At 38.3% G+C, this 23,004-nt stretch overlaps 1 protein-coding gene across 2 annotated transcripts in view; it reads right to left on the minus strand.

Moving 5' to 3' along the window:
* Positions 1–1,110: 1,110 nt before the first annotated feature.
* LOC122539397 (probable protein S-acyltransferase 23) overlaps positions 1,111–23,004 on the minus strand; it is a 79,559-nt gene continuing 57,665 nt past the window's right edge. For both annotated transcript variants that reach the window (XM_043674190.1, XM_043674189.1), the window contains 3 exons: positions 11,353–11,525; positions 7,130–7,295; positions 1,111–4,577 (listed from right to left, as the gene is read on the minus strand). In XM_043674190.1, the coding sequence (XP_043530125.1) occupies positions 4,380–4,577; positions 7,130–7,295; positions 11,353–11,525 (537 nt within the window). In that variant the 3' untranslated portion in view covers positions 1,111–4,379. The remainder of the gene's footprint in view (positions 4,578–7,129; positions 7,296–11,352; positions 11,526–23,004) is intronic.

A 23,004-nucleotide genomic window follows, 5' to 3' on the forward strand; every position in this document is an offset into this window, starting at 1 on the left:
GGGAGACTGTATTTGAGTTACTGTGCCAGAACCCACTGAATGACAGATATCTCCATGGACTTCAATGGGGACTACTCCCCACAGACTTTGAGGCATTGCTGTCTGCTTGCTGCACATGCAGTGCATTTGGCACATGGACTAGGTGTAAGACTGACAGAGCATACTGCAATACTGCAAGATGTATGCCATTAGACTGAGGACTACTTAGTGGTAAGGCAAGCTGCCTGCTTGTTTAACTGTGCTAACTGGCTTGGCAAGACAGGGATAATGTGAGCAAGCACTAAGAAAGCAAGTGAACAGCCTTGTGATGCAGCACAGATGGGCCTGCAAGCTAGGTACCTGTCCCTGTGCGCAAAGTATTCTCACTGCAGCCTTTCAATGTAAGTTGATATCGCACTCAGTGCCAGAATGATTGTGAAGATGGGCAGATGCTGGATGCCAATGTCCACAGAGGAGAAGTACAATTGGTTAATGCCTCCTGACCATGTCTGGGTTTGTGGTTTGGTTTCAGGTAACACAGTCGTTGTTTGGAACAGGTAGTGAGCTGAATCTGCGCGGTTTAAGCTGTGTTTTCCCTGTTGAGTTTTCCTGTTGTGATTGTTTGTTAAAGATGGGAATCTGCACACTAATGAAGTGAGTTGAGACATTAGTAGGCATGAATCCCCATCAATTGGCATCTCACCGTTAACTAGTGACATCTTGCCACACAGAGTATTTTTTTAATAAATTATCAATACTGTTAAAACTGCAAAACTCTGGACTAAATTTTGTAGTTTGCCTGTGCATGGGAAACAGGCATATGGACCTGTAAATTAGTATGCCATACATCAGCAGTATAGGATGCTAACCTGAGCCACAATAGGGACCTGCCTGAAAAATTAAAATGGTGAGAGCTGGCTAAATGGAACTAGGTTCACTCCAGATAATTATGCTGTCCTCTCTCTCCTACAAAATTTAGTCTCATGATTTTCAATGCCAGTTTCAGCATTTTATGAATAAAATGACAAGAGCCACAAATATTTTAAACAATGTTAATTTTGATCAAAACTACTAAGGAATAGATCATATTTTCAAAGTTTTAATGCTAAAGTCATAATTTATTAAGGCATTAAGTGAAAAGATATAATTCAGCAAGATGGATCTTTGCATTCCAAATCCAGCATCATAATATGTGATATACATTGATATAAATAGACCAAAATGTATAAACAAAAATCTGAAGTGGGTTATGGATAACTTCACAAAGAAAATGTTTACTAAATGATGCTGTTCTTCAAAACATGTTCTATTTACTGTATTTAACATTTAAATCATTTATACTATAACCATTGAGAAAATACACTTTTGATCATCTTTGTGCTTTTTTCTAAAACAGAAGAAATGTAGTGGAAACTGCACCAAATCTCCTCCCTGTTCTTACACACAGAAGTTGTAAAAGTTTATAAGGCACAGTTAATGTGAACTTTAATATAGTATATATTAGCAGTTAATGCAGTGTGACAGGGTTAGTAGGTTTAGATACCTCACAATGCTTCAAGGTTGGGTTGTTACATACTTATGTTTCTTTTCCAGTCCTGCAGGAAGATCCTGCTCTAATGTCTCTAACATTAAGTTGGAACTCTTTTGGGACTCGGGTCTAAGTGGTATCTGGGTTATGTTCTCAAGGTTGAATGCTACATTCAAATATGATTTGCCAACTTTTTAATTCAATGCAAAGTACTGTCATGTTTATATTCTGTTTTCAATTAGGTTATTTCACATCAGAGGAAATAATAAGTACATAGCTGACAAGGGCATTAAATACAATAAGGGCATCAAATATGAAGGGCTTATTGGTAGAGAATTAGCCTGTATCCCACCTAAATGCCAAATTTTCTCTCTGATATTGGTGAAATCTAATGATACATATACAACTGACACAATCAAAAAGAAATTGAAAGCTGAATTTCTGCTGTTTACAACTTTGAAATGAATTTTAAAATAATTTAACAATGATCAAAAGTTGCTAAATGGAGATCATTATGATGGATTATTTAATCTCAAATAGGAAAAAATACACAATCATCTTAGCCTCACAACAGCCCCACTAGAATTACACGCTTTAGAAAAATAAGTTACAATACATTTTTGTTTAGACGCTTCATAACTTTGCTTATTAAGTTGACTTGTACAAATATTTTGTTCAAATAGTGAAATCTATCAACAAGTATTCCATGTGTATGAGTTCACCTTTAAAGAGGCTAAATAGTTCTTACATTTTGAAAATGTAATCACATTTCTATCCATGTAAACATTTGTAAATTCAATTGTGAAAGGGTTGACCAATATTTTCATAATATTAAAAAAAACTTCTCTGATTCAAATCACATCACAATAAGCTTTGTTTTGGATATTTTAGCCCTTTACCGATGCATGTGGATGTCATGAAGCAGCATTGGAACACAGCTATATTCAATGCATAGATAGAGTCAGTTGTAGAGCATTTTTGCATAAATTGTACAGAAATTTTTGCCTAAGTGCATTCTTTCTCTAAAGAAGGGTTAAAATTCTACTGTGAAAGACACCACTTACATCAACAGTGCAGCAGAGTATTGTAATTGTTATAATAATATAGAATAAAACCTTACAACACTTGATTGGGCACATCATATTTGCAAAAAAATACCTTTGGGAATCTCTTATGCTTAACCCTAAGGAATTTCATAACGTTCCATTTGATAGGATTAGTTTTGTTTCCTTGAATTGTGAAAACAGTAGACAGCTGCGTAATGGGCAAAATCTTAATCAAGACATACCAGGAAGGGAAACCGTGCAGTCCCACTGAATGATTTAAGCAGAGGGCCTTACTTAAGTCCTAAATTTTATCAGCAGAATACTTCAAGTAGGAGATGAGAATTAACATTGCTGTGCAACACACTCAACTTTTATCTGGTCCGCATTGTCAGTGCTATTCAGGTGAAGGCCAGGTGCAAATGCATAGTTAGTACAGTAATAGCAGCAGATTGACACTACATGTATCCAGGACATTGGAAAGGGGGCTCTAGGGGCAGCCAGGTTCATTGGCTACATAGCAATGTTCAGAAAACACAGAAATCAAGGACAAATTCAGAATATTTCTGGAAATTTTCAGTCACAGGGGCATACTGTAAGTTGTCTGGATGGAATCCTTGAGATGCTATAGCTCCAATTAGAGGTTGGTTTTCTCTTGTGTTCTTTGCTCTTAGGTAGGGTAGTGAACCTATCACCAGCAAATGTGGAACAGGACCAGCCTATGATTTAGATAAACAACGAAAAAATATGTGGTGGCATTGAGGCAATTGAAGAGAGACAGAGAAGCAATGTGGTGGAAGGGTGGAGGGAAAGAGCAAGAGACAGAGGATGCAAGAGGGGGAGAGCGAGAGGAGTGTAAGGCAGAAGAGAGTGCGAGGTTGCAAAGGGGTTATAGAGAGAAAAGCTGCAAGAGGGGAAAGAGAGGAGGCCGCAACGTGGGGGAGAAAAAGTTAGGAATGTGTTAGGGGAGCGGGAACAGAGACAGAGACATTCTCAAAGGGAATGGGCAGAAGGAGGGAGGCAGGCTATAAAGGAGATGTATGTAAGGACAGAGAATCTGGAAATGAGCGTGAACAGTTTTAAGCCTGACCAAAAAAACCTCATCTAACTAGTAACCGTGAAAACTGAAAATCACTGAGGCCGCATTCTTTGCAAAGTAATGTGGAATTTAAGCTTAAGGCTGTGTTTGTTCTGGAATTCCCATTTGTGGTAGGAGTGTATTAATTACTATTGTAACAAACCATAAGTCAATTCTTAAATTTAAGTCTTAAAATACAGTGGGAAAAAAAAGTTAACTGTCTAGTTAAGATCTTCTAATTTTTAACATGTGACATTCACAGATGCCACTGGACCTGCTGAGTTTCTCCAGCAATTTTGCTTTTTATTTTAGATTTCCAGCATCCCCAATATTTTATTTCTATTCAAACACAGATGGTGCTGTTACTATGTGACTGCAATACATGAGTTAGTGAAAAAGTATATTTCCCTAAAAATCAAAAAAGAGCCTGAGTGGACATGCAGAGGGGAAATATTTTGACCCGTGTTCCCAATTCTGAGGGATGAGAGAGGGAGGGTTAAAGGTGGGAGAACGAAGTTAAAATTAAAGCGCCCAGAAATAGGAGAAGCACCTAGACCCACAATGGTTCTCCCTATCTTAATCCTTGATTCTCTTCAAAAAGTAGCAGGTTTGTTGTATAACAGTAATACATCTTTATATTTTTCCTGTAACAGTAGAAATTATCAGGATGACTTTTTAAAAGTAAAAATGATATTTGTGCTTCCACTTTGATGAAAGAAAATCTGATCCAGTGGTACAGATTCCACACTAATCAGATGGTACACAGCTGATTCAGTGTGTTTAGTTCATGCTCCTTCTGTGGGTCAATAAGGTGAAAGAACTCCATCAAGTTCAGTTTAATGCCCCTGTTGAAGAGGTTACGGAAGTGCCCTTTTTCATCAGAAAGGTGACTGTATCTCTTCTGGTTCATGTGTTCATTTATTGTTATGTTAACTGTAGCTGTGTAGAACTGTAAAAATAAAACTCATCATTATTAAGTTCAGTACAAAATAATTCTTGATGTTTTTAGAAAGCCTTAGTATTCTTACAAAGTAATCGAGTATTAATTCAAGTTTTGTATCAATATACCAAGTTTTCTTTTCCCATTTTGTACCAAAATAGTCTTTTCTGAGGCTGTTATAGAAATAACACAGTCAAATTAGATCACACCCAGTAACAAGTGTATTCTGAAATGAATTTAGAGATGATATGATCCTAACAATTAAACAGTCATTGGATGTATGCGCATCAGATAGACCAAACAGACCTGTAAGTTAGTAAAACATAAGGCCCGATTATTCCAATCAGGGTCGGAAAGCCTGAGTTGAATTTTGCCAGAAATTGGTTAAGTGAGGTGCCAGGTGGCAAAAGTGGGTATGTTTCCAGAGGGTAGGATGGTAAGGTGCGAGATAGGTGAGTGAGAACAGAGGGTAATTAGGTCCAAGTGGGTGAGGAGTGGAGTGGAGTGGAGGGTCAAGCCCAGCAGGTGGGCGGAGTTGTTGGTTTGGGTGAGAGTGTGTAGTTAGGTTCAGTGGTTGGGGTGAGGGATCTCAGGTTAAACATCTAGGAGAGTTTGTGGGTTTCAGGGGGTCAGGCGCGAGGTGGAGTGAGTATTGGGTCTTGCAAGGTCACATAAGTGGGGGAACAGATGTTGAGCCTATCACAATTAGCTTGAGGGTGGAATCATGTTGAGGATGATTCTAGAGGGTTTTTCTTAAGATTCTGGGAGAGGTAAGGATCAGAAGTCATGTAGTTGAGGGGCGTGTCTCAGTAATATGCTGGGAGTTCAAATTTATACTTACCCAGGAGTGACAGTAGAGTTTTAATCCACAATTATTTCCTGGGTAACTGTTAAGTCCAAGTGAGTTGGAACAGTCCAAATTGAACAATTTTAATGGACTTTCCAGATGCACTGTAATTTTCCTTTGGAAAATTCAGCTTCCTGGGCAGTTACCATGGAATCATTTGCACTGGGGATTCCACATGGTGCTGACATGTAAGTCCATTTTATACTGGTTCAACAACTCTCTGGTTATTAGAATATGAGTCAATATGAGACGCTGATGAGTTTAATAGGTTTAGCCAAAGTGATACACTAGAGGGCAACAAAACTAACATTAAATTTATCCAATACATTTAACTATACAGGTTACTGCTTGTAATTTAACTTTACAAACTACAATTAAATTTTCTTAGGATACAATTAAATAGCATTTCTAGAACAAGTACTACAGTAGAAAAAGTACATTGATTCTGTAATTGAAAACGCACCACAATTATTGTTGAAGTAATAATACACAAGTTGTACTTATCATATTGACACATCCTATCTGCTACAACCATAAATAAGATTTATTAGTAATGATTAATGTAGATTCTGGACAATTAAATCAAGAATAAAATATCACAATGTGAACATTGTTTTAAATTGGTATCTTCAAAAATCATCTCATGACTTTAATAGAACTCAATTTATTTCAAAAATTAAACTTACTACATAAAATTTACAGCACAGTGACAGAGCATTCAGTTTGGTCTATGCTGGCATTTGTGCTCCACATAAGCCTCTTCCCACCCTACTTTATCCAATCCTATCAGCATTTTTGTTACTCTTTTCTCTATTATGTACTTATTTTGCTTTTTCTAAAATGCCTCAATGTTATTCATCTTAACAACTCAGTGTGACGGCACTTGCAAAATCTTAATTACTCTTAATTGTGGGGTCACACAGCTTTAACAAAATGCTGTCACCTATGGTTAATCTTTTTTAGTCATTCACGGAAAGCTGGCACTGTTGGCTGGGCCAGCATTTGTCAGCATTTATTATCCATTCCTAATTGCCCAAAGGAGCCAACCAGATTGCTGTGGGTCTGGAGTTACAAGTAAGCCAGATCAGGTAAGAATGGCAGATTTTCTCCCCCAAAAGGAATTTAGTGAATCAGATTTTTTTTAAACCACAATCAACAGGTTAGCTTTTAATCCAGAGTTTTAAAATCAAATTCAAAATTTCCTCATCTGTCATGGTGTTATTCAAATTCAAATTCAAATTCACAGAACATTAGCATGGTGCTCTGGATTACTAGTCCATTAATCTAATAAAGAAGAAGTAATTATTTTGCAGCTTTGCATCTTTGCTCTCAACTTGGGATTGTCCCAATAAAACAAAAAACTTCTCCAAATTGAAGAATATTTTCTCAGACTTCTCTAATAGCTCTCTCTACAATTAGCATTGGATTGTTTAAGGTCAAATCTCCTTCTGGGGGTCGTTCTTCATGCCTGTTTGCAAAATGTTGCATCTATGCTGAGCTCCTGCAATTATTTCTGAAATATGCCATTCAATTTGTGAAGAATATAGAACCTAAATCTAATGATTCCTGCTGGAATGTGTCTGGAAAAGATCAATGATGGCCTGATTATGCTCTGATATGATACCATTTCAAAAGGAGAAAGAATGAATATATGAGAGATCTTCTAATAGTTAGCACTAAAAATTGTAATCTGAAAGATAAGAACAGTACATACATATATGCAGGTCATTATTGCTGAAGCGAATGCAATAACAGACAGGAAAATGAAGCCGATTCCAATGAAAATGCTACGACCCATCTCATTAAACCAGTCCCAAGCAAAGTAGACTCCCAACACACTATTAAGGCACATTGTGGCTAAGAAGCCCAAAAAGTAAACCCTGTAAAAATAACCATAAATAACAACCATAATATTCAGAATATGAATTTTACACACATATATCATGTATACCTGTTCCAACAAAACTGAAACAGCATGAATTTCTTTCCAACGCCAGTTTCTCATTTGTCCTCATGACAAGTCTTAATCAATCAATGCTCTCCATTTATATACATTCAATCTTAATATTTCAGCTCTGTGAGATCTCCCATTTAACATAAAGGACAATAGACATTTACGTACTAAAGGAATTAAGGGGTATGGGAATAATTCTGAGGCATGTAGCTGAGATGGTGGAGCCAGGTTGAAGGGCCAAAAGGGGCCATTTAAATAGGAGATGAGTTAGTCCAAGACTAATATTTTTAACTTAACTAAATCAGCCCCAGGACATCTCTGCAGGGGTTCCTCAGAGTAATGTCCCAGACCTAATCATCTTCAGTTGCTTCATCAATGACCTTCCCTCTATCAGAAGGTCAGAAGTGGGAATATTCACCAATGATTGCACAATGTTCAACACCATTTGTGACTCCTTAAACACTGAAGCTGTCTGTGTCCAAAAGCAACAAGATCTGGACAATATACATATCTATGACCATCACCAACAAGAGGCAATCTAATCACCACCCCTTGACATTCAATGGTGTTATCATCACTGAATCCCGTATTATCAACATCCTGGGAGTTATCATTGATCTGAAACTCAACTGGACTCACCACATAAATGCAGTGGCTACAAGAGCCGGTCAGTGGGTAGCAATACTGCGTGGAGTAACTCACCTCCTGACTGCCCAAAGCCTGTCCATCATCTACAAGGTACAAACCAGGAGTGTGGTGGAATGGTTGAATGAGAATCTGAACACAATTGGCCAGAATCAGTATGAGATTATGAAAGGGAAATAGTGTTTGACTAATTTATTACAGGTCTTTAAGAAGTACCAAGCACCATTGATAAAGGGAAACCTGTAAATGTGGTACACTTGGATTTCCAGAAACAAGATGTTAGGTCAAAAATTACGACTGAAAATAAGAACTCATGGTATAGGTGGTGACGTATTTGTGTGATTAGGGGATTGGTTGGCTAACAGGAAACAGAGATTATGCATAAGTTTATGGTGTGTAAAGGTGTGACAGTGGAGTGCCAAAAGCATCAGTGCAGAGGCCTCAACTATACACAATCTGTGGATGAAGAGATTGAATATATGGTTGCTAAATTTGATAGATTTGCAGGCAAAATGTGAATTTTCCTTCGGGGAGAATAGAAAAGCAGCATATTATTTAAATGGAGAAGATTACAGAATTCTGAGGCTAAGAGGTTCTGACCTCACCAGTACACTACTCAAAAAATGTTAGTATGTAAGTACAACTAACGGTTAGGAAGGTGAAAGGAATGCTGTTGTTTAGTGCAAGGTGAATGGAATATCAGAGAAGGAAAGAATTGCTACAATTGTTCGGGGTATTGATTAGATCACAAACAGACTCTGTGTGCAATTTTGTTCTCTTTACTCAGGAAAGGGTATAATTGCATTAGAAATAGATCAGAGAAGATTCACACGATTGATTTCTGTGAGTTATCTAATGAGAGAATTTAGACAAGTTGGGTTAGTATCCACTGGAGTTTCGAAGAATGGGAGATGGTTGGATTGAAATACACAATATAATAAAGGATTTGACAGGATAGATGCTGAAAGCATGTTTCCACTTGCCCAGGAGACTAGAACCAGCTGACACTGTGGTCATGGATCTGTGGAATTCCAGTTTTCAGGGAACAGTACTGTCAGGGTAATTGAATTTTTTTAAAACTGAATTAGCTGACTAATCAGTGAGTAAAAGAGGAGGCAGGAAACTAGAGTTGAGGCCACAATCAGATCAGCTATTAAATAAATCTTCCCAGTCAATTCTGGTATCATACTTGTCAATCTTTGTTCTTTTTCATTGCATCCAATTATTTTTGGAATATGGAGAAGAGAACTATCCACAGTGTTGGAGATGATTGGCACAAAGTGTTTGAGTGAAAATTTGCACTGCTGTCTTTTAGTACTTCTTAAATTTAAGATTCAAAATAAATTATAATAATAGAATTGTAGGACTTCATTTTTCCATTTTATTTTGGTAATGGAATTTTTTAAATGTGAGATTCATGGCTGTCAGTCCACCATGGCTGATGACCACTTTTCTCATACAATTGTCTAATATTCATCATATTAATGTGATCCAGACTCTGACTTGTGGAGTTGTGCAGAGGGAGAGGAGAAAATGCTCCCACTGGTGGGACTTTGCAACATTTATGCCACTGGTACCATGTTTAAACACCAGTTTCAGACACTGCAAACCGGGAACCACCCTTCACTATTATTTCTGAGGAGATAGCTGAGAAAAGTGAGTTAGCAAGTCCTTGGTTCACTGACAGAGCTCAAGGTGCTCATGGATGAGATGGTGAAGAGAAGTATCTTGTTAACTAGCAAAGGAGGCTATGCCACTAGACATGGCCAGCTTGGACCCAAACATTAGCTTTGGTCAGTGCAGTGTCCCAGGAAGAATCTTAATGATCTTCAGTACTCTGAAAGGATAAGTGCCACTATCTTTTCTTTGTTACCTCACACTCACAGGGCCACCTCTCACTCTACTTCTGCTATGCAAGTTGTCTCATATCAAAGCTCATGGACAACAATGCTTGTTATTCCATGCATCATATCTCATATCAAAAGTTTTTCTCTACGTCATCCTCCTAACACATAATCCTTTCTGTTCTCTGCACTTCTTACTCAATCACTGGAAAAAGCTCACCACTTCTCCTGGTTCTACCGTGTAGGGATGTGATAAAGATAGAGTTGGATAAAGGTGCAGAAAGGCAAGCAGTGAGCTGCTGCTGCCAAGTAAGTGCTCTGACTTTCATATCGGAAATTAGTGCTGTCTAGATTCTCAGGAAATTGGAATTGGAAGTTGTATAGAAATGAGGTGAGTTGGGCTATTAATAAGATGCATATGCACGGAAAAGAGGTAGTTGCTATTTATTAGCAAAATTCTAAACTTGCCATTTAAGTTGAAAATCAGAAAATTATTTTCTCAGTGTTGAGTTTGTGATTTTATCATTTTCATAACATTTTCCCAAGTCTCTTGATGTTTCCCACATTACCTAAGGGAATGGAAAATTCTACCCGTAGAAACTTTACATCATAGAAAAGGGTAACATTGCCCATTATGTCTGTGCTCATCCAAAAATAAGCCATTCTCTCTAATTTACCAAATCATTGACGGCCAATTATATCCAAAAATAAACATATACAAAACAAATTACAAAGGGTTTCTGAACTGTTTTGAGTGTAGGTCAATTAGTAAGTTGAACTTACTCTTATTGAGAATTCCGCCAAAATTCGTGGCTAGATTGTTACTTGATTGTAAAATGAAAGAGAATTTAACATTTCAGACACGTTAACCACATGAAAGAGCATCACGACCAAGGACCAAAGCTTGCATCTTGAATCAAATGTTTATTTTTGATTGGTTATCCATCAGAAGGTTATCTATATTTTTTTGTTCACATCGTCGCCACCACCCTATCTTAATGTCTGCTCTCTATGGAATTCTCATGAGTAGATCTTGAGTTGTGAGAATAAAGTCTGAATTTCCAGAGAAGATTGTGTTTGGGGTGAGAGATGGGCAAGGCTGCCAACTGTCCGGTGGCACTAGCCATCATGAGCAGTGGATTGTTTGGGGTAGTGTTAGTGGGTTGGTGCTGATTTTCAATCTTGGGAAAAGATCCTGGAGCAGCAGTGGCTCTGGCTAACTTTGTGGAACCTAGAAACCTAGGAACATCAAAAGAAAATTGTCAATTAAAAAAGGGAAACGAGATGGAAGGTAGAGAGGAATAAATATGGATTAGGGAACAGATGACTGAGCGGGCGGAGGGTAGGTAGAGGACAGCAATATTGTCCTGTTCTTATATTCAAATCTATTTTTTAAATAAAAGGAATCCAAAATAACGGAATAACCAAGCATATATTTTAAGCTTAAATGACATATATATTTCAAAAATATAATTGAAATGAAGATCACTGTACCTGTTTCTGTAGCCTACGTCATTATAGATGTAAGGGCAGTAATGGTCAAAGCACCTCACACAGCGGTTAGTAACATGACAATGCTTAGACCGAAGTGGCTTCACAAGGTGACAAGTATGGCACAGCCTGTTCAGAGGATTCTTTCCCTGTTTCCATTCGTCAGAATAAACTGCCTGAAAAAAGAAATGTCCATAATTACAAGATCAAAAGCAAATACTGATGGAAACTACAATCTAAATACACAGCATGTCCATTGGCATCTGTAAGGAGAAAAGACAGATAAACTTTTTTGGACTTAAGATCCTTCCTTAGAACATTAAAACTTCCAATTTCTCTTCACAAACATTGATGAAAATGTTGTGTTCTTCCAGAATTTTGTATTTCTTTCAGACTTTCCATTTAAATTTTACTTTTTTATGCAATATATATTCCTGTTAAAGTGAAAGGTAAGGCTGGTAAGAGTAGAGAACAATGGATGAATAAGGATATTGAGGCTCTGGTCAAGAATAAGAAGGAATCATATATTAGGTATAGATAACTGGGATCAAGTGAATTTCTTGAAGAGTATAAGGGGTGTAGGGACATTCTTAAGGAAATTAGGAGGGCCAAAAGGGATATGAGATTGCATTGGCAGGTAAGGTTAAAGATAATCCATAGACATTCTACAAGTATATTAAGAGCAAAAGAGCATCCAGGGAGAGAATAGGGTCCCTTAAAGAATGACACGAAGTGGGAGAGAAACTAAACAAATATTTCACATCAGTTTTTACTGCAGAGAAAAAAATGGAGTCTAGGGAACTTTGGGAAATAAACATTGATATCTTGAAAAAAAAAGAAAGTGCTGGAAGTCTTAAAAAAATGTCGATAAATCTCCTGGACCTGATCAAATGTATCCTGGGATGTTGTGGGAAGTTAGGGAAGAAATTGTGGGGTCTGTAGCGGAGATGTTTGTATCATCTACCGCCAGAGGTGAGGTATTAGAGGACTGGAGGTGGCTAATACTGTGCCTTTATTTAATGAATCCTGTAAGGAGAAGTTGGGTACTATAGGCCTGTGAGTCTGACATCTATGGTGGGTAAGTTGTTGAAGGGGATTCTGAGAGATAGGAGTTACATGCATGTGGTGAGACAAGGACTGATTAAGAATAGTCAGCATGGCTTTGTGTGTGGGAAATAATGTCTCACAAACTTGATTGAGTTTTTTGACAATGTAACCAAAAAGGTTGATGAATGGAAGACATTGTCTACATTGAGTTTAATAAAGTCTTTAATCCACATGGTAGACTAATTAGTAAAGTTAGATCACATGGGATTCAGGGAGAGCTTGCCAACTGGATACAAAATTGACAGTAGGAGGCCAAGGGTGGTGGTGGAGGTTGTTTTTCAGACTGGAGGCCTGTGACCAGCAGTGTTCCACAGGGATTGGTACTGGGTCCACACTTGTTTGTCAATTACACAAATGATTTGGATTAGAGGTTAGGAAACATGGGTAGTAAGTTTGCAGATGACACCAAAATTGGTGGTATTGTTAACAGTTTAGAAGGTTATCTAACATTACAAAGGGGTCTTGTCAATTGGGCCAATGAGCTGAGAAGTGGCAGAAAGAATTTAATTTTAATAAATGTGAGGCATTGCATTTTGGTAAAATGAACAAGCACAGAACTTATACAGTTAATGGTAGGGTCCTGGATAGTGTTGTCAAACAGAGAGACCTAGGGGTTCAGGTACATAGTTCTTTGAAAGTTGCATCACAGGTAGACATGATAGTTAAGGAGGAGGTTAGCATGCTTGCCTTCATTGCTTTGACTATTGAGTAAGGGAGTTGGGATGTCATGTTGAGATTTTACAGGATGTTGGTGAGGCCACTTTTGGAATACTGTGTACAGTTCTGATCACACTGCTATTAGAAGGATATCATTAAGTTGGAGAGGATTCAGAAAAGATTTACCAGGATTTTTCTGGGACTAGAGGGTTTGAATTACAAGGATTGGCTGGGCCTTTTATCACTAGAGTATAGGAGGTTGAGAGGTAGCCTTATAGAGGTTATATAAAATCATGTGGGGCATAGATAAGATGATTGGCAAAGGTCTTTCCCCTCAGTTAGGGGGGTTTAAAACTAGCAGGCATATTTTAAGGTGAGAGGAGAAAGATTTAAAAGAGACTGAGGGGCAACTTTTTCACACAGAGGATGGTTCATATGTAGAGTGAACTGCCAGAGGAACTGGTAGATGCAGGTACAGTTACAAAATTTTGAAGACATCTAGATAGATACATTTGAATAGGAATAGTTTAGAGGGATGTGGGCAAATACAGGCAAGTGGGACTAGTTTAGTTTAGAAAATTTGATTGGCCTGACTAGTTAGACTGAATGGTCTGTTTCCATGCTGCATGACTCTATGATTTTAACAAAGAAAGAATATTTCTCATTTTTTTGTACTGGCAAACTTTGAACAAAATTCAACTAAGTAAATCTACAGTAACATTGGGGATAATCTTGCAATCCTGGAGGCAAAATGCTTGGAAGTGAATTTAATTAAGTGGGTTGGTGGTAAACCAGAACCCCCATTACATCTTGTCTTAATTAAGTTCTGTGGTGAAGGTCCAAGCTTCCTGTCTCACCATCAAATGAGACCTTTAATTGGTGAATTAGTTATCACTTGATGGCTTTATTCAGCTTGGGTTGTGTTGTGTATTTGATAAGTATGGTAGACTGTCACTTTAAAGAGACTAATCGTATGACATCATTAGTCATTTTGGGCAGGAAACAGCTCACTCTAACTTTACAGCCTGTAAAGTGAACACTTCTTGAATAAAGCTCTTGCTGTTATTGAATGCTTCAGCCTCTTGATCCTTCTTGTAAAGTAACAGAATGCAACTACATTCAGTATCTGGTGGGCATGAAGGTGCTGACATCCCTGAATGTTTAACTAGTGCTGGTAGGTTGTTATTTTGTGGGGAATGGGCTGGGGGTTGTCCCTTGATCTGTACTAATTTTGCATTAATGTGGGATTTGGATCTAGTGCTAAGGGGAAATTTGGAGATATGGCATTCAATTCCTTCATCCAAATTGTTAATGTATATTGTGAACTATTACCTCATTGCAGCAATGGACTATCTCAGGTCAGTGATATTCACGGACACCCCTCAAGGTGCACCTCCATCCATAGGAATCAGAGAAAGGTGCTATTGTGTTTCTCAGTACCTCTGCCAGTGACCTGAACTCCACCAGCAAACAGCTCCCTCATTGGCGATGGACTGCCTTAGTTTTCTGATACGTTTTGGGTAACAAGCTACTAAAGGACCATGGTCATCAAAGGCCATTGGGCATTGAGATCAACAGATTGCCCGCGTCAAATCACTGATTCTAGGAATCCACAGCACTAGGGACTGATGACATTATTGTTTAACAATAATATGTTGCTGTTCCATTAAAATGTGTCTGTGCTTCCATTATTATTTGATGTATTTATTGGAGGCAGAAACACCCATCAACATGTTTTCAAGTGGCATTGTGTCTTGAAGTAATGTACAGAATACTTCATAAGCTTTAAAAGGCCTATGCAAGTGATTTATTGGAGAATATATGACTTCTACAGCTAAAGAAGAAATATTAGCTGCTGTTCCTCAATGTAGAGCAAGGTACAAGAAGAATAGAAGGATATGGTTTTCTCCAGCATCCCTGGCATCTATCTCTAACCTTCTGGTTTTGGCAGCAGGGAGATGTTCTTGTTCTCCTTTCTGCTTAGCTTCTTTATCCCTGTTCTCATCAGATGAGGTTTGTGCCTTCTCTTTGTCCTCTGTTCAGATTGAGATTCACATTGCTTTGCATTACCAGGTTACACAGTTTGTAAATTACTGACGCTCTGTGAGACCATTGCTGGTTCAATTTGTACGGCTTGCCCTGACCAGTCAAACCTCAATCACCAAATATCTATCCATGTAGCTATGATTGTGAAATGAAGAAATATTACAGCTGTGAGTTATGAAGACTTTAGTATCATGGCTGCTGCCTGGAAAGTGTGCACACACGTGCATAATGCATGATAATCACATGCAATCTGCAGGTTGACTGAATAAAAATATTTCCTGTTTATGACCGCTTTCACTGATCTCATAAAGATTTGATAGTCATATGGGTGCAGCTAAGGACATCTTGCACATGTGGATAATCTATCATGGTAACAAATCCCATGGATCTTTCAGCTGGTAATCATTGGTTGTATGATCTGATTAGTCACATGGACTTCTGAACAGCATACTGGTGATCTCCTTTACACATTTGGGAGTGAATGCCTGTGACATCCAACATGTATAAGACCATGAATATGGAGAATTAAATCTTTCAGCCCATTGAATCTGCTCCGCATCTGATCATGGCTGATATGTTTCTCAACCCCATTCTCATGCTTTTTCCCTGTAACCTTTGATCCCCTTACTAACCAAGAAGCTATCTATCCCTCTTTTAAAAACACTAAATGATTTGGCTTCCACAGCCCTCTGTGGCAATAAATTTCACAGAATAACACCCTGAAGAAATTCCTCCTCACCTCAGTTCTAAAGGGTTGTCCCTTCACCCTAAGGCTGTGCCTTTGGGCCCTAGGGTCTCATATCAGTGAAAACATCTCCATGTCCACTTTATCCATGCCTCGCAATATTTTGTCAGTTTCAATGAGATCATCCCTCATCTTCCTAAACTCCATGAAGTACAGACCCAGAGTCCTTAGTTGCTCCTCATATGACAAGTCCTTCACCTCAGGATCAATTCTTGTAAACCTCCTCTGGACCCCTTCCAAGGCCAACACATCCTTCCTTGAATACAGGGCCCTAAACTGCTTACAATATTTTTGAATCCTGTCTGACCAGAGCTTTATACAACCTTTGTAGTACATCGCTGCTCTTTTATTCGAGTCTTCTCAAAATGAATACTATCATTGCATTTGCCTTTCTAACTGCCAACTGAATGTGCATGTAAACATTAAAAGAATCCTGAACTAGGGCTCCTCATTCCCTTTGTGCTTCAGATTTCTGAAGCGTTTCCCCACTTATGCCTCTATTCTTCCTACCAAAGTGCATAACCTCACACATCCCCACATTATATTCCAACTGCCTCTTGTTTATCCATTCTCCTAGCCTGCCCAAATCCTTCTGTTGTATCCCCACCTCCTAAGTACTTCATGTTCCTCCACTGATCTTTGTGTCATCTGCAAACTTCGCAACAATACTCTCATTCCTTTGTCCACATTGTTAATGAATGATATGAATAATTGTGGTCCCAACTATGTCCCCTGCAAAAGTCAGCTAGTCACTGGCTGCCATCTTGAAAATGACTCCTTAATGCTCATTGCCTGCCATCTGCCAGTCAGCCAATCCTTTATCCATGCCAGTACCTTGTCCCTAACATCACTGATTCTTATCTAAATTGGCAGCCTCCTGTGCAGCACATTGTCAAAGGTTTTCTGGAAATCCAAATAGATCATTCCCTGACCGTCCTTTGGTTAACTTGCTCATTAATTCCTCAAAGAATTCAAATGGATTTGTCAGGCATAACCTCCCTTTGACAAAGCCACACTGATTCAGCCCTATTTTACCATGCACTCCGAAATACGCTACAATTTATCCTAATAATAGACTCTAAAATCTTATAAATAACTGACTTTCTCTTCCTTCATTAGCCATTTGCTGCTTCTCTCTCCCTCTTTGGCTGTTACAATAGCTATTTTAATTCTCTTGCACCCTCCTGGAATCCAGTGATTCCTGAGAGATCACCACTAATGCCTTCACAATCTGCTCAGCTATTTCCTTTAGAACTGTGGGGTGTAGTCCACCTGGTCCATGTGATTTATTCCCCTTCAGACCTTTCAACTTCCCCAGCATTTTCTCCTCAGTGATGGTCACAATGCTCACCTCTGGTAGGCTGCTGGTGTCTACCACTGTGAAAACTGATGCAAAAAGCCTATTCTGTTCCGACAGCACTTCTTTGTTTCTTATTACTACCTCTCCAGCCTATGACTGGTTTAATCCTGGAAGGATTCTGAAGCATAGAATTTGAGAGGTGGAGTGCCTCTAACCATCACTGGAATCAAGTGGTCACTGTATTTCCAAGGATGCAGAGACGTTGGTAACATAGATGTGAGAGCAGTCTCTAATAAGAACAGCCTCTGATGTTCAGTTAGTCTAGAAGACCACAGAGGGAAGAGATCCCACCCACAAAGAAAGAATTTTGCCTGGAGTCCAACAATAGGCAGGTCACCAAGGTTAGCTTTTTACCTACAGATGTGTATAACTAAGCCCAATCATTGCTACAGGGGCTCAATGAAATCTTCAACTAGAAAAATGAGAAATTTACTTTTAAAAGCAATGAGCCACTGTGTTCCAACCTCCATTTTCTTCAGTGGACCAAAGGAAAATTATCCAGCCTGCAAAGTTTCCAGCTTCCATCTTAAAAAGACAAGAGTAATGGTGACTTTGTAGGATTCCTTAAAAAGCTAAGTGCTTACCTCTTTTGTAATAAGCTTTCCTTATGTGTGTGTATGTCTTGTGTGAGTGCTGTTGTCATTACATTCAGGTGTTCAGGAACAAATATTTATTCTTTCTATTTTTTCCAACTTATTAGAAAATTTGTCCTATGTCTGTTCTTGAGAATCAAAGTGTTCAAGGGGTTAAAATAGCTCTTCTTTAAAATACTTTGTGCTGCAGTTAATTGTTTGCTGGAAGAGAAGGAACAATCCTGCCATTTCTCCCTTGTCTGTAACAAAATAATTGTGGTCATTTTCAATTCCCTCTGTGGCCTCACCCTTCTGTATCTAATTTCCTTCAGTTTGAAAAGCCCTTAGGATATCTGCACTCTAAATCTGGCCTTTTGAGTTTGATTTCAGTTGCACCATCACTGGTGGCAGTTCCTTCAGTTGCCTGGGATCTAAGCTCTGGAATTCTCTCTTTGGATCTCTCCACTTCTCTTCCTTACTATCTTTCTTTACATCTAGCACTTTGACTAAGGTTTTAGCCTTCTGACCTAACACTTCCTTATGGAGTTATCATACTTTGTTTTATAACGCTCCTGACAGGGTCGATGAGGGTGATGCTATTGATATTGTATGCATGAATTTCCAAAAGGCATTTGATTTGGTGCTGCACAACACATTTGTGAGTAAAATTAAAACATATGGAATAAAAGTGGCTATAACAAGATGGATATGAAATTGGCTCTAACACAAAACAGAGAGGTTGGTTAATGGATGTTATTTGGACTGTAGTGGAGTTACCCAGGAATTATTTTCAGCAGAGGAGAGAATGGGGGCAGTGGCTTCATAAAGAGCAGGATAGAGATTGGGGACTGTATCTTCTAAAAAAACACAAAACTGAATGGGGCCAACAACTTCATAAAGAGTGGGATAGAGATGAGACTGCAACTTCATAAACATCTTGAGAGAAACAATGAGAGATACAACAGCAGGTCATAAAGAATGAGCTGGAGATAGGTTATCACTTTCTGAAACAACACAAGAGACTGCTGAGATAGCACCTGCATAAAAAGGAGAAAGACAGCAACTTCTGAAACAACATGGGGGAGAGGAGGAGCAGCCATTTCTGAAACAGCGCAAATGACTGTCATTGCGGCAACTTCATAAGGAGTGGGAGACAGTAGGGGCAACAATTTTTGAAACAATGCAAGATAACTTGTCGACAGTAGCTTCAGAAATGACGGGAGAGGGTATGCCGACAGATGATTTGGAAACATGATGGGAGAAGTTGAAGATTTGTAAATAACGACACCAAGTATGGGCACAGTAGGGACTCATCTTCAGAAACCAAGGGACATAGCCTACAGAATGTGATTCAGCAGCAAAGAAACCTAACAACAGTGACATCACAGGAAAGTCTTGAGTGGATTATTTGTTGAGCTGCTGCTGTTCATAATTTTGTTTCAACCCCAATAATTTTGAAAATGGAAATTTCTAAACCAGCACAGTGGTTACTGCAAGGAATTTGTTTTTCTTGTTATTTCCAGTTTATACAGTACAAAAGTAAAGGTTAAAACAAGTTAAGTAAACTTAAAGATATGGCAAGGAAGCTTTGTCAAATCAATTGCCTGCCCTGTGGCATGTGGGAAATCATCAGCATTTCATGTGACCTAGATGAATCCCATTTGCCGAAAATCTCATTGGCTGCTCAAGCTGGAGAAATGGTGTTGGAGGCAACAGCTGGAGTTACTGAGTCATAACTACAAAGCAGAGAACTAAGATAGCAGATATAGAAAGGTGGTTACCTAACACAGAAGGGAAAAGCAGGTAAATAGGAAGTGGGTAACTGCCTTCTTTTTCATAATAAATTACCAATTCATGTCTTAAATTTGCTGAAATTCCTTGCACCTTTACTTTTTATAAAAGTTGCTTGTGAGGAGCTTTATCAAATGCCTTCTGGAAATTCCAAACAGCCAATACTGATAGAAATTCCTTTGTTTGCTATGCTCTTGACCAACCCAAACAAATTATCCAGATTAGCCAGAGATAGTCTACCTTGCAATTATCAAAATAATGTAATCATTTTGCAGTAATAGAAGATTAATGTGTTATACTCCTTGGACCAAGAAGGAGGGATAATCAGAACCTGCATACTGTATGAATGAAGTCAGAAAGTTTAAACATCATCATTTTGTCAGGAGTTTGTAGCAGCTCTGAGTCAGAAGGTCTCAGGAGATATATTTGGCTCAACTTAAGTATTGGCAATCACAGCAAAGGCATTGCTTTTGACTTGAAAACTGAAGGACAGTAACACCTTCATAGGAATGACAAAGTCAATAAAAGCTACTGAATAATTCACTAAATAATTTAAATAGGCATTTGATTGTACAGAACTTGATTATTGCTGAAAAAAGACAAAGTTTGTCAAAGGTCTTCAAGTCAGGGGTAAATATACGGTCTGGGTGGGTTACTCTTCAGAGTGTTGGCCTGTTTCCATACTGTAGGGAATCTAATCTAATCTTATGTTCATCAGAACAATTCATAATAAATATCAAAGTGAAAACATCATTTATACTGAGAAGACAGTGCTGAGTGGTTGGCAAGTGGACTCTCGTTGGTAGATGTGATGTCAAGAATGCACAAGATAATGATGACCAACAATTAACTGTCAGATTTTGTTTACATTTTAAACCAGGTAGGTTGACTCTGGTCAATGTATTGTGAAATAAATATGAATGATTGTCACTTATTTTGGTTAGTTGAAACAGGCACAATGTGTGTATTTTTTTTCTGGGCTATGGAATGAGAATGTCCAGTCATGCCTGATTTCTGTTTAGTAATTTTGGCAGAAAATATTGCATGTGCAGATACCAGTGACAGTCAGATCAGGTTTACGTGTGTTACCTATCACATTCAAATAATCTGTAACTCGCGCCGTTCAAGCCCATAGATGAATATTGGCTAGGAAACCAGAGTGCTGTGGAAATGTATCCCAACAAGATGTCAACATATTCTGTGAAGGAAAGCAGAAACTTGACAGGTTCAATTCCTTATTCAATGTTTTGTACTGCAACTAATGCTGGTATTTTCAATGAGTGGAAAGTTGCTGAACTCAATGCAATATTGTTCCAAATCCATAAAGTAATTTGGCCCCTGTGACACTACAACTGTATATTTGTAAAGTAAGACATACTATAAATATCCTGATGCCATTTTAGAAAGTAAGACTGATTTAATACCATTTTGAAACAGTAAGTTTTACAATGTTAAATCTGAGAACTGACCTGTGATCTGCAAGTTAAATGACAGAAAAGATGGAACAATATTTTGCTTCTTTTAGTTTGGTTCTAAATTGTTAGTGCAGTCTCAAATTGTTCGGATAAGACTTCAGCAATTCTCACAATTAAAATGAGTCAACGTAATTTGTACTTATTTATTTGAACTGCAGTGACCTTTGAGAATACATTATTAAAGATCTTGACTGAGCATCAAGGTTGATCTGTGCCCAGTTGTATCAGACAATCTGGCATCAAACTCATTCTTAAATTAGTGTTAAGGACCCTTAGAAGATAAAGATAGCTCATATCTAGCTGCATTTATTTTTAAAATGTGTTAGCAGATAGTATTAATATTTTACTTTTATTAAAAGCTTAAATTATAATATTATATATTCTTTTCAAATATTCAATCTTTCCATTTTCCAATTACTGATTGAGCATACTAGCTCAATCGGGTAAATGGCTATGGTGTGGTTCAGAAAAATGTCTAAGCATCAGTTTGATTCCTGTTCTGACTGGTACATTCAGGAGCTGTCTCTTTGGCCCGCCTCAGTGGAAGGCAGTGGCAAATCACAACTAATAAAAACTGCCAAGTAACTGGATCAAGAATAAGCATAATCAGACAATGGGTCTGACCTCTATACAAAGAAGTTATGGAATAGAACTGTTAAATTTCAAACTCCTTCCTGAGGTGATCATATTTCCTTTTTGTGATACTATTTTTATTATTTATATCCTTTAATTCTGCTTTTTTATGTAGATTCACTTCTTTCCTCACCTCTTTATTTTTCCATGTCATCACAACCTTGACGTGTATGTTCTTAGCTTTAATGGAACATATTAATGGTGAGCTCATTTAGTCTTCTTTTAAATATTGCTAATTGTTGTTCTGATTTTTGTTTGTGAAGCTTTCTACACTTTATCTTTGTTAGCTTCTCTTCTTATGCTTTCAATACACCTCACCATTGAGCCTCAGCATTTGCAAAGTAACTTGCATACAATCTCTGGCTTGCTGCGCCATGGAAAAACCTGATATCCTGGGAAAACCACCTTTTCGATCTCCTTGTTTTTTCTCTCTGTTTAGTCAGAAGGTAATGAAGTCACCTTTCTTAGTGTACAGTGCCTCTGTGTCAAAAAAGTGTGGTGCTGGAAAAGCACAGCCTATCAGGCAGCATTCGAGCAGGACAGTCGACATTTCGAGCATAAGCTCTTCATCAGGAATATGTGTGGGGGTGGGGAACCAAGTCGGAGGGTTGGATCTGGGATAAGGTGGGGGAAGGGGAGATGAGGAAACTGGTGAAATTGACATTGATCCTGTTGGAGGGTCCCAAGGCAGAAAATCAGGTGTTCTTCCTCCAGGCGTCGGGTGGCGAGATTTGGCAGTGGAGGAAGCCCAGGACTTGGGGAAGTTGCAGTGATCGGCTACAGGGTGGTGGGGTAGTATGTGTGCCCCAGTGACGTTCTCTGAAACGTTCCACAAGTTGGCGTCCTGTCTCCCCAATGTAGAGGAGTCCTTGTGGAACGTTAGCCTTGAATATATTTGAACACTCAGCCTCCAATGCTATCTGTGAAAGAGAATCCCAAAAACTAACAACCCTCTGAGAAAGAAAATTCCTCCTCATCTGAATTTCTTGGAAGATCCTTTATCTGTGCCTCCCTAGTTCTAGATCTCCAATGAGAGGAAACATTCTCTCCACAGGATCTTAAATTTCTACAAGATCAGCTCTTATTCTTCCAAACTCCTGTAAGTCTAAGTCCAAACTGCTCAACTTTTCATTGTAAAACCATTAATTTATCAAAGGTATCAGACGAGTGGCTCTTCTCTACACTTCCTCTAATGCAATTATATCCTTCCTTCAATAACGAAACTAAAATTGTACACAGTACTCCAAACATTGTCTCACTGATGTTGTA

This window comes from Chiloscyllium plagiosum, chromosome 32 (genome assembly GCF_004010195.1).
Source record: "Chiloscyllium plagiosum isolate BGI_BamShark_2017 chromosome 32, ASM401019v2, whole genome shotgun sequence".
NCBI classification, from domain to species: domain Eukaryota; kingdom Metazoa; phylum Chordata; class Chondrichthyes; order Orectolobiformes; family Hemiscylliidae; genus Chiloscyllium; species Chiloscyllium plagiosum.